General features: G+C 49.8%; 1 protein-coding gene across 1 annotated transcript in view; it reads left to right on the forward strand.

Moving 5' to 3' along the window:
- The window catches only part of PLXNA4 (plexin A4), a gene marked incomplete at its 5' end in the record, with an annotated part of 249592 nt that overhangs the window by 4365 nt on the left and 232727 nt on the right, over nt 1-12500 (forward strand). The window contains one exon of the mRNA XM_032221475.1: nt 1189-1320. Within this exon, the coding sequence (XP_032077366.1) occupies nt 1189-1320 (132 nt within the window). The remainder of the gene's footprint in view (nt 1-1188; nt 1321-12500) is intronic.

The following is a 12500-nucleotide window of genomic DNA, read 5'->3' on the forward strand; positions in this document are numbered from 1 at the left end:
CCCTTTCTGGTTACCGTCTTTATGTGAAACCTGCATGGATGTTAATGGGACATAGTGCGGTCACTATTTGCATCCGTCGTAAATACATGCCGGTTGCCAGGTGTCCAAATTTTGATCCCGTGACTGTGGGGGTTCCGGGATATTAAGGGACGTTAAGTCTCTTTTTTGAGTGCTGTTGTAACTTCGGTCACTAAACAAACAGTTGTAAGTCGAGAACTACCTGTAGACATGAAGATGAAAACACTGTGATTGTTGTTTTTATTTAGATAACCATTTATGGACTTTGTGGTCAAGACAATAAAAAAACCAATGAAATATTGACTTTGGATTTTGCTCACTAAATCACTCTGTCACCAGAGCAACGACTAATATATTGATAAAGTAAAAAGTTGAGACTAGTTTTATTTTTTAAGTTTATGGCGCTGAAAAAAAAGTTTGAATGCTTTTTTCATCCCTTTCCCCTAAATTTCCCCTTTCTTCTTCTTCTTCTTCTTCTTCTTCTTCTTCTTCTTCTTCTTCTTCTTCTTCTTCTTCTTCTACTTCTCCTTCTCCTTCTCCTTCTCCTTCTCCTTCTCCTCCTCCTCCTCCTCCTCCTCCTCCTTCTCCTTCCTCTTCTTCCTCCTCCTCTTCTTCTTCCTCCTCCTCTCCCTTTTCCTCTTCCTCTTCATTCTCTTCCTTTTCCTCTTCTTCTTCTTCCTCCTTTTCCTCCTCCTCCTCCTCTTCTTTTCTTTTCCTCCTCTTCCTCCTCTTCCTCCTCCTCCTCTTCCTCCTCCTCTTCCTTTTCCTCTTTTTCTTCCTCCCTTTTCTCCTCCTCCTTTCCGTCTTCTTCTTCTTTTTTCTCTTCCTCCTCTTCCTCTTCTTCTTCCTCCTCTTCTTCTTCTTCCTCTCCTTCCTCCTCCTCCTCCTCCTCTTCTTTTTCCTCCTCTTCCTCCTCCTCTTCCTCTTCTTCCTCCTCCTCCTCTTCTTCTTTTTCCTCTTTTTCTTTCTCATTTTTCTCCTCCTCCTTTCCCTCCTCCTCTTCTTTTTCCTCCTCCTCCTCCTTCTCCTGCTGCCATATCCATCATCAGATGTTGGCCTGACTAAATTTATTTTCATATTGTGTTCCTACCTCATGACAAATTTGAAAAAAAGAAGAAGAAAATACTGCGATTTTCCTTGAACTCATCCCTGGTCTTTTTGCCTCTCCAGATCCGCATCGATGGCCCCCTCAAAGGAGCTTTGGAGTATGAAATAGTCCAGGTGACCGATTCGGGACCGATCCTGAGGGATATGGCTTTTTCGGTGGATTACAAGCACCTGTACATTATGTCGGAGAAGCAGGTAAGCTTTCTGGCTTTCCCTGATCTGGTTTCATTCGCGTGAGCGACGTTGGTTGCGTTTGGCTTCCTAAACGGAGAGAACCTGGTCTGGTCGGCGTGCCGTGTGCGGAGGAGGCAGAAGAGTTTCATACAGGTAGTCCTTGACTTATGACCACGACGGAGTCCAAAATTTCTGTTGTTAAGAGAGACCTTTTTTCAGTTGTCACACCCCCATTGTCAACTCGCAAAGCACCCCTGGCCTGCTCTCGAGTTGCCATAGGAAAGGGAGGATGGGGAAACTGATGAAACAGCTGTGACTGATGACCCACCCTGGGGAGAGGAGGAAAAGAGGGTCATAATTGGGCTGTAAATTACGTGGGCTCAGATCTGGCTTCACTCGGGTATGTGCCGACATGAAGCTCCTACTAAATGACTGGGTTTCTTTTGAAGCTCGGCTCGAGGCTCATGATTTAATTAGAGCATCCATCGAAACCCTGACACCTTCCTTACCTTGGCCATTAATCCTTGCAAGTGTTTAGTTGTTCCGTGAATCTGACTTCTCTGCTGACTTTGCTGGTCAGAAGGTCGCAAAAAGGGGATCTCGTGACTCCGGGGACGCCACAACCGTCATAAATATGAGTCCATTGCCAAGCATCTGAATTTTAATTATAAATATGACTCCGTTGCCAAGCGTCTGAATTTTGGGGATGCCCCAACAGTCAAAGTGTGGAAAATGTTCCTAACTCCCTTTTCTCTCTCTCTCTTAGCGACAGAAATGTTGGTCTGAATTGTGGTCGTAAGTCAAGGACCATCTGTATTCTGTTTGCAGTCTCAGAGACCAACATATGGGCTGAGATGGCGCAATGGATTTCCTGCAGGGCAAGAGTTTTTAAATTGCATTTCTCCCCTCCCCAAAGAGCCTGCGTTACCCTCGGTGTAAACTTTTTAAGGTCATTTCTAGCAGATGTTTTGACATTTCCAAGTTTCTCCTTCCCCGCCCAGCGTTCAAAGCTCAGCGGGCTTTCATTGTTGAGCTGTGGAGGTTGTTGACCTTCAAGTTAAAGCTGCGAAAGCAAACGGCTCTTGAATCCCGTTGCAATTTGGGCTGCGCTTTCTCCTGCGCTATTTCCTGGACATCGGCGGCAGCTTCCTAGCTCCGCTTTGCTGTCCAGAGGCAGCAGCCAAGACTCTGATGAAGCGGGAAAGGGAAACAGCTTCTCGCGATCCAAAGAAGTGGCATCCTCGATTCCCAGTTAGGTAGCACGCAACCATCCGAGGTGGCGCAGTGCTTAAATGCAGCACTGCAGGCTACTTCAGCTGACTGCAGTTCTGCAGTTCGGCTGTTCAAATCTCACCGGCTCAGGGTTGACTCAGCCTTCCATCCTTCCGAGGTGGGTAAAATGAGGACCCGGATTGTTGTTGGGGGCGATATGCTGACTCTGTAAACCGCTTAGAGAGGGCTGAAAGCCCTATGAAGCGGTATATAAGTCTAACTGCTATTGCTATTGCTATCCTTGGACTGGGAGGCCGTGAGACCAATAGAAGAGAATATCTGTAGCTCAGGATTGAACTGATGCCTGAGATGGGTGGTTTTCTTGCAGATGTTTCATGACCCAACTAGGTAATGTTGTCAGTGCTAGAAGGGAGTGGAGTTTGTGGAGAGGAGGAGGAGAACTGCGACATCCCTGGTGCTCTCTAAGCTTGGTTGTTTTCTTGCAGACGTTTCATCACCCAACTAGGTAACGTTGTCAGTGCTAGGAGGAGGTTTGTGCAGAGGAGGAGAAGAAGGACAGTTGTGAGATCTTTAGTGATCTCTGATCTTGTTTTTTTTCCCCTTGTAGATGCCTAGATAACATCAATGTGGTTTGAGAAGTGAAGGAGGAGGTAGAGAAGGGGAAGGGGAAGAGGAAGTGGAAGAGGGCAGGAGAAGAAATGAAGGGGAAAGAGGAGGAGGAGAAAGAGAAAGAACAGAAGTGTGGGGTCCTTGGTACCTTGTCGCTCTGACCTTGGTTGTTTTCTTGCAGATGTTTCACAACCCAACTAGATAATGTCATCAGTGCTAGAAGCGAGTGGGGAGTGCTCTCTATTTATATACAAGTGGCTTGCTCTATCAGAATGGGTGGGAGCAATGTTTCCTCCGTGGTAATTCCTTGGTTGGGTTCTTGTTGACTGCTTGATTATTTGTCTGGTGTTAATCCCCGTTTATCTGGGGATTAGATACAGCTAGATACTGTAACATCTTCAATGCTAGAAGGGAGTAGAGTTTGCTTTTTTGTTTATATACACATGGCTTGTCCCATCAGTGTGGGAGGGAGTGGTTCCCCCACCCCCTTCTGATCATTCCTTGATTGGCTTCTTGCTTCTTGCTTGATTGTTTGTCTGGTGTTAATCCCTGCTTATCTGTGTGTTAACTCCTGGCAAGCACCTATTCCAGTCTTTTTGCTTAGCCGGCTGGGGAATTCTGGGAGTCGTACTCCATCCATCTTAAAGTTGCCAAGGTTGAGAAGCATGGCATTAGGTCAGAGGTGTCCAAACTTGGGAACTTTAAGACTTGTGGCGCCTGGGGGAATTCTGGGAATTGAAGTCTTAAAGTTCCACCATTGCTTTAGATGCTTTATTCCAAGCTTCGTCCAAGGAAAATGGGATGAAAAATGATCTCGCGTTCTCCCTGGTTCCCCCCCCCCCACACTCAATCCGTTGCACCTTTCTCCTTTCTTAAGTAAATAACACCAGCACTGCCTTCCTGCCCTCCATCCCCAGCCTTCGCTTTTGACCCTTAACCGGATTTGGCAGTGGCAAATTGCCAGGGGCTCCCCCCCCCCCCCGCCGCTTAGCAAAATGTGGAACTGATTGCTTGGCTGACCCCGTTTGACCTCTGAATTTGGAGTGTAACCTGGCCCCTCGGAATAATAAACTCATATAATTACCGGGGAAAACCACTTGTGATGGAGCTGGGCCGGGGGAGGGAGGAATGGGGGGGGGGACACGAATCGATTGGAGTCAGCGGTCGGTCGGCTTTGGGAATCCGCTCGAGATGGGCTTTGCATGGAGGAGGGGGCTAATCAGATGGGGCCTCCTTGGATATTCTCCGCTTGTTCAGAATGCTGGGATTTTGCTTCCCCTAAAGGTCAGAAAACATCTTTGGAAGCTGGAGCTCGGACGAAGCCTCGGAGCGATGGAGTTGCAGGTTTTTGAAGCCAAGGTCTCTGGGTGCGTTCATACCTGTTCCACAATAGTAGACAGACAAACAGACACAGGACTGGGAGATGGTTTTAGATTTTAGATGCAGCTTTGATATCAAGGGGTTTTGTCCAGCTATCAAAATTCTCCTTTTATGCCAAGAGCTGAGCGAAGGCATTAAGCCAAGGAGAGAATGCATAACTGTGTTTTGTTGAACGAATGGCAGGTGGTCGTAGGATTGTAGAATAGGATGGAAGGTTCCCAGTCATCTTAGAGGGCAGCATAATAAAAACTCTAGAAAAAGGAAGGAAGGAGGGAGGGAAGGAAAGAAGGGGCAGGAAGGAAGGAGAGAAGAGGAAAGAAGGAGAGAAGAGGAAAGAAGGAGAGAAAAGGAAGGAAGGAAGGGAAAGGGGAAACAAAGAAAGAAAGGAGAAAGAATGAGGATGGAAGGAGAGAGAAGGAAGGAAGAAGGCAGGTGCAGGAAGGAAGAAAAGGTGAGAAAAGGAAGAAAGGAAAGAAGGAAGAGGGAGAAAGGAAGGAAGGGAGAGAGGAAAGAAAAGAAAGAAAGAAGAAAGAAAGAAGAAAGAGGGAGATAGGAAGGAAGGAGAGAGAAGGAAGGAAGGAAGTTAGGTGCAGGAAGGAAGGAAGGAGAGAAAAGGAAAGAAGGAGAGATAGGGGAAGAAGGAGAGAAAAAGGAAGAGGGAGAAAGGAAAGAAGGGAGAGAGGAAAGAAAAGAAAGAAAGAAAAGAGACTGAGGATGGAAGGAGAGAGAAGGAAGGAAGAAGGCAGTTGCAGGAAGGAAGGAAGGAGAGAAAAGGAAGAAAGGAAAGAAGGAAGAGGGAGAAAGGAAGGAAGGGAGAGGGGAAAGAAAAGAAAGAAAGAAGGAAAGAAAGAAAGAAAGAAAGAAAGAAAGAAGAAGGATTGAGACAGGAAGGAAGGAGAGAGAAGGAAGAAAGGAAAAAAGAAAGAAAAAGAAAGAGAAAGGCAGGCAGGCAGGCAGGCAGGAAGGAAGGAAGGAAGGAAGGAAGGAAGGAAGGAAGGAAGGAATCATATTATCCTCAACATATGACCACAATTAATCCAATTTTATGCACTTTTTTGCCATGGCTATTAAGTGAATGATGTTGGAGATGGAGAGGCAGAGTCTTGGGGTGGAGTTAAGAGAGGAATCAGCCTGGACTCATTACGTTCCCACAAATGGTCCCAATCCAATCCCGCCTGAATTCGGTTAACTGTGATATAGCACCAATTTAGTGGCTGCCGTTAATTGACTCGATTCTTGCTCCTAGGCAAGAGCAATAAATCACCGTAAGTAGAACTTAAGGTGTGGGACAGATCCTTCACGCCTGACAGTTGCTAAGCGAATCAGAGAGTCGTTAAGCAAATCTGGCTTCTCCCATTACTTTGCTTGTCGAAAGCTGGCTGGGAAGTTTGCCCATGGCCCTCGGCCACCACAACGATGGTAACTACAGCCCAGTTGTCAAGTGCCCAAATTTTAATCACATGATTGTGGGGATGCTACAGCGGTCATAAGTGCAAGGACTGGTTCTAAGTCACTTTTTTCAGTCCTTTGTAACTTTGAATAATTCACTAAACAAAGGAAGGGCTGTCAATCAAGGACTATTGAGGAATATCTAAATCTGTACATGCAAAATAGTCAGGATTTTTTCAGACCGCTGGCATTGAGTTCCTACACGGTAAAGGTTCCCTTTGCACATATGTGCTAGTCGTTCCTGACTCTAGGGGGCGGTGCTCATCTCCGTTTCAAAGCCGAAGAGCCAGCACTGTCCAAAGACATCTCTGTGGTCATGTGGCTGGCAGGACTCAATGCCGAAGGTGCATGGAAGGCTGTTCCCTTCCCACCAAATGTGGTTCCTATTTTTCTACTTGCATTTTTTACCTGCTTTCAAACTGCTAGGTTGGCAGAAGCCGGGACAAGTCACGGGAGCTCACTCCGCTACGCGGCGCCAGGGATTCGAACCGCCGAACGGCCGACCTTTCTGATCGACAAGCTCAAGCGTCTCAGCCCCTGAGCCTCCGCGTCCCTTCCTGCACGGTACTAAGCCACAAAGAAAACATGCATTTGCTATTATTGGCTATCATAGTCTGCCAACTCGGTTTGTGGGCTCACCCCAGAGCAGCGCGGAAAAAAGACGGCAATTTTCCCCCCGGCCGTTTTCAATCAATTTAATGAAAGAGAAATGGCTTTTGATGTTTCTTGCCAAAGAAAGCCAGGAAAATCTTTAGGCCTGGAATGAATATTCTGACTTCTATTTAGTTACGAGATGGTAAATTGTCCAGGAATGTCTGCAGGGAAGGGCGGGGGGTCAAGGGGTTTGGGGTTTCAAACGACCCCTTTGTTGGTCTAACGTAATTTTATTGCAAGGTTTAAAAAGCAATACAGAGGAAGCAATGGACAGAAAGCGGTAATAGGCACCTGTCCAGCAAATTAAAGACTGTCAGTTTGGCGTAGTGGAGAAAGTGCTGGTATCGAAACCAGGAGACTGTGAATTCTAGTCCTAGTCCCACCTTAGTCATGAAAGCAGCTGGGTGAATTTCGGCAAATTCCCAGGAGATGGTGAGTTTTGGTCCTGCCTTAAGCATGAAAGCCAGCTGGATGACTTTGGACCAATCACCAGGAGATGGTGAGTTCTAGTCCTGCTTTAGGTATGAAAGCCAGCTGGCGACTTTGGGCCAATCACCAGGAGATGGTGAGTTCTAGTCCTGCTTTAGGTATGAAAGCCAGCTGGTGACTTTGGGCCAATCACCAGGAGATGGTGAGTTCTAGTTCTGCCTTAGACATGGAAAAACAGCTGGTGACCTTGGGCCAATCACCAGGAGATGGTGAGTTCTAGTCCTGCCATAAGCATGAAAGCCACTTGGATGACTTTGAACCAAACACCAGGAGGCGGTGAGTTTTAGTTCCGCTTTAGGCATGAAAACCTAAACTGGTGATTTTCGGCCAATCACCAGGAGATCATAAGGTCATCAGTCACTTTTTTTCAGTGCTGTTGTAACTTCAAGCGGCCACTAACTGAACTGTTGTAGTCATTAGGATGAATGAATTCATCATGGATTGCATGCATTTGAAAGGAAAGCTCCCCGGGTTGGACTCCAACCAGGGGTGAGTTGCAAATCCTGTTCCAACCGGTACGGTTGGAATGGGGCCAGCGGTGTCCTCAGGGATGCGCGCAGCGCGCACATGCATCTTAGACCTCCGCGATGCTCCAGCTGCTCCGCGGAGCATCACGCAGGCGCTGTACGCGCCATGCACCTGCGAGGACGTGCAGAAGCCTTTTAAACACCAGTAAGGAGCGTGGGCAGGTGGGCGGGCCCTCTGGAGCACCATACTGGAACGGTATCTGGTGCTCCGTACCGGGGCGTATCTCCAGCAACCCACCACTGACGCCAACCCGATCCATTCCAGCCTTGCAACAGAAACTATTGATAGGATCAGCTGTTGTAAGTGTCTCAGGACTTTGGACTGCGCCCAGCGGCCCACTCAGGGGAAGAAGAAGAAGAAGAGGCACAGGCAGAAGGCAAAGTCAGCAGATGCTGGCCCACCACTCCACACTCCCTTATCTTCATGCATCCCCCAAAGGGACTTGGAAAGCCAAGCATTGCTGTTTGGAGATTACTGAAGTCCTAGAATTAAAATTGCCTTTGGAGGACGGGTGCCGGTCTCCTGTCTCAGTCATCCGGGGCCTCGTTGGGTGGCTGTTTTCAGTCCTCTGTCCTCATTCCACCTAGATGAGGGGGGAGGGGTGAAAAGGCTGATGAGCTTGGAGTCTTGGCAGGGAAGGAAGCCATAGAGACCAGGTGCTGCCACCAGTGGCGGGATTCAGCCGGTTCGCACCTATTCAGGAGAACCGGTTGTTAACTTTCTAAGCAGTTAGAGAGCAGATGCTGCCACCAGTGGTGGGATTCAGCCGGTTCGCACCTATTCAGGAGAACCGGTTGTTAACTTTCTAAGCAGTTAGAGAGCAGATGCTGCCACCAGTGGTGGGATTCAGCCGGTTCGCACCTATTCAGGAGAACCGGTTGTTAACTTTCTAAGCAGTTAGAGAGCAGATGCTGCCACCAGTGGTGGGATTCAGCCGGTTCGCACCTATTCAGGAGAACCGGTTGTTAACTTTCTAAGGAGTTAGAGACCAGGTGCTGCCACCAGTGGTGGGATTTAGCCAGTTCGCACCTATTCAGGAGAACCGGTTGTTAACTTTCTAAGGAGTTAGAGAGCAGATGCTGCCACCAGTGGGGGATTCAGCCGGTTCGCACCTATTCAGGAGAACCGGTTGTTAACTTTCTAAGGAGTTAGAGAGCAGATGCTGCCACCAGTGGTGGGATTCAGCCGGTTCGCACCTATTCAGGAGAACCGGTTGTTAACTTTCTAAGTAGTTAGAGAGCAGATGCTGCCACCAGTGGCGAGATTCAGCCGGTTCGCACCTATTCAGGGGAACCTGTTGTTGGAAGAAATCTCTTTTTGTTTTTTTCCCACTTTACAGGGCTAATCCTGTAAGGCAGGCAGGCAGGCAGGCAGGCAGGCAGGCAGGCAGGCAAGCAGGCAAGAAGGAAGGAAGGAAGGAAGGAAGGAAGGAAGGAAGGAAGGAAGGAAGGAAGGAAGGAAGGAAGGAAGGAAGGAAGGAAGGAAAGAAAGAAACATTCTGGTGTGGTTTCTAGCCTCATCTTTATTGCCCTGCTTGCAGAAACTGCCTTTCCGGTTAACCCTTGTGACATTGTATTTGTTTGTTTGTTTGTTTGTTTGTAGTTTATTTATAGGCCGCCCTTTTCCCTGAGGGGACTCAGGGCGGCTTACAATCAAAAAAGGAAGGGGAGTGTAGGACAATACAAAAAAAGAAATGTGCACAAAGTAAATTAGACAATAAAACTCAACATTCACTCAGCATTCGGGAGGGGCGAAATAAGATTATCCCCAGGCCTGACGGGTTAGCCAGTTCTTGAGGGCTGTGCGGAAGGCCTGGACGGTGGTGAGGGTACGAATCTCCACGGGGAGATTGTTCCATAGTGTCGGAGCCGCAACAGAGAAGGCTCTCCTCCGAGTAGTCGCCAGTCGGCACTGACTGGCGGATGGAATACGGAGGAGGCCAACTCTATGCGATCGGATGGGACGCAGGGAGGTAATTGGCAGAAGGCGGTCTCTCAAATAGCCAGATCCACTACCATGGAGCGCTTTATAGGTGGTGAGTAAGACCTTGAAGTGCACCCGGGGACCAACAGGTAGCCAGTGCAGCTCACGGAGGATCGGTGTTATGTGGGCGAACCGTGGTGCGCCCACGATCACTTGCGCGGCCGCATTCTGGACTAGCTGAAGTCTTCGGATGCTCTTCAAGGGCAGCCCCATGTAGAGCACATTACAGTATTCCAGCCTAGAGATCACAAGGGCTCGAGTGACTGTTGTGAGGGCCTCCCGATTCAGGTAGGGCCGCAACTGGCGCACCAGGCGAACCTGGGCAAATGCCCCCCTGGTCACAGCTGAGAGATGGTAGTCAAAAGTTAGCTGTGAATCCAGGAGGACTCCCAAGTTGCGGGCCCTTTCTGAGGGGTTTAAATTTTGTCCCCCCAGCCTGAGTGATGGTATGGTGGTCAAATTTTTGGGAGGGAAACACAACAGCCACTCGGTCTTGTCTGGGTTGAGTATCAGCTTGTTCGCTCTCATCCAGTCTTTAACGGCTTCCAGTCCCCGGTTCATCACGTCCACCGCTTCATTGAGTTGGCACGGGGCGGACAGATACAACTGTGTATCGTCCGCATATTGGTGATATTTTATCCCGTGCCTTCGGATGATCTCGCCCAGCGGTTTCATGTAAATGTTAAATAGTAGGGGGGATAGGACCGACCCCTGCGGCACCCCATAGGTTAGGGGCCTCAGGGACGATCTCTGCCCCCCCACTAACACCGACTGCGACCTGTCCGAGAGATAGGAGGAGAACCACTGCAAGACAGTGCCGCCCACCCCTATCTCCCGCAGTCGTCGCAGAAGGATACCATGGTCGATGGTATCGAAAGCCGCTGAGAGGTCCAGGAGAACTAGGATGGAAGCATGGCCTCCATCCCTAGCTCTCCAGAGATCATCAGTCACTGCGAGCAAAGCGGTTTCTGTGCTGTAACCGGGTCTGAAGCCAGACTGGAAGGGGTCAAGATAGTTAGCTTCCTCCAAGGTACGCTGAAGCTGAAGAGCCACCACCTTCTCAACAACCTTCCCTACAAAGGGAAGGTTGGAGACTGGACGATAGTTATTAAGAATAGCTGGATCCAGAGACGGCTTCTTCAGGAGGGGTCTCACCACCGCTGTCTTAAGCGCGGTGGGAAAGTACCCCTCCCGAAGAGAAGCGGTAACAACCGCCTGGATCCAGCCTCGTGTCACCTCACTGCTGTTGGCAACCAGCCAGGAGGGACACGGGTCCAGTATGCAGGTGGAGGCACTCACAGCTCGCATAGCCTTGTCCACATCCCCAGAGGCAACTTCCTGAAACTCAACCCAGAGATGGTTTGCCAAGTTTTCTCCTTGTGTCTCGGCTGGATCTACTGGGGTGGAGTCCAGGTCCGCTCGAAACCGGGCAACTTTGTCTGCCAAGAACTGGACATATTCCTCAGCCTTACCCTGTAAGGAGTCCCCCGTCTCCCTCCTATTTAGGAGGGAGCGGGTTATCCTAAACAGGGCGGCTGGGCGGGACTCGGCGGACGCTACCAAGGAGGCAATGTATGTTCTTTTTGTTGTTCTTAGGGTCCGAATATACTCCTTGGTGCATGCTGTCAAAAGTGCCCGTTTCGACTCGGACCTATCGGACCTCCACGAGTGCTCTAGGCGTCTCCTCCGGCGCTTTACCTCCCGGAGCTCCTCAGTAAACCAAGGAGGCCTCCGGGGGCCGCTGACCCGGAGGGGCCGTAGCGGCGCAATCCGGTCGAGAGACTCCGAAGCTGCCGAGTGCCAGGCAGCGACGAGAGTCTCCGCCGAACTGTGGGCGAGGGTATCAGGAATAACCCCAAGCTCCGTCTGGAACCTAACAGGATCCATCAGTCGCTTGGGGCGGAACCAGCTGGTCGGTTCCTCCTCCCTACGGTGGAGGTTTGGCCTCCGGAAGTCTAGCCTCAGTAGGTAGTGGTCTGACCACGACAGGGGTATGATCTCATTACCCCTCAGACCAAGATCGTAACTCCACTGCTCCGAGAGGAATACGAGGTCAAGCGTGTGACCCGCTGAGTGAGTTGGGCCTCGAATTACTTGAGTCAAGCCCATGGCTGTCATGGAAGCCATGAACTCCTGCGCTCCATCAGAGTGTTCACCGAGCGAAGGCAAGTTAAAGTCCCCCAGAACTATAAGTCTAGGGAACTCAACCGCTAGCTCGGCTACTGACTCGAGGAGCGAGGGGAGGGCTGCTGCAACGTAGTTGGGAGGCAGGTACGTAAGCAGCAAACCCACTTGACCCTTGAGGTCCAGCTTCACTAGCAGGGACTCACACCCGACAAGCTCCGGAGCAGGGATCCTACGAGGTACTAAAGACTCCCGGACTACAATAGCCACACCGCCACCCCTTCCCTGGGCTCTCGGCTGGTGTAGCACCTGAAATCCGGCTGGGCACATCTCGACGAGGGGGACTCCTCCCTCAGGGCCCAGCCATGTTTCAGTAATACATGCCAGGTCTGCGCCCTCATCAGTTATCAAGTCCCGGATGAGGGGGGCCTTATGAACAACAGACCAACATTGTAACAGCCAACATGAAGTGCCCATCGATGTGAGTGACGTTGAGTTGGCTGCGCCCACCCAGTCACATGGCCATCGAGCCACACCTACCCAGCTGGTCATTAGGGCAGAGAACCGGTTGTTAAATTATTTGAATCCCACCACTTACTACCACCATCGCCTCTGAGAATTCCAGAAGCCTCTATCTGGCTATCTATCTTGCAAAATCTCCACTCCCACTCCACTCTGGGGCCAGCCAGAGGTGGCATTTGGTGGTTCTCCGAACTACTCAAAATATTTGTTACTGGTTCTCCAGAACCAGA

This window comes from Thamnophis elegans, chromosome 7 (assembly GCF_009769535.1).
Source record: "Thamnophis elegans isolate rThaEle1 chromosome 7, rThaEle1.pri, whole genome shotgun sequence".
In the NCBI taxonomy this organism is placed as follows: domain Eukaryota; kingdom Metazoa; phylum Chordata; class Lepidosauria; order Squamata; family Colubridae; genus Thamnophis; species Thamnophis elegans.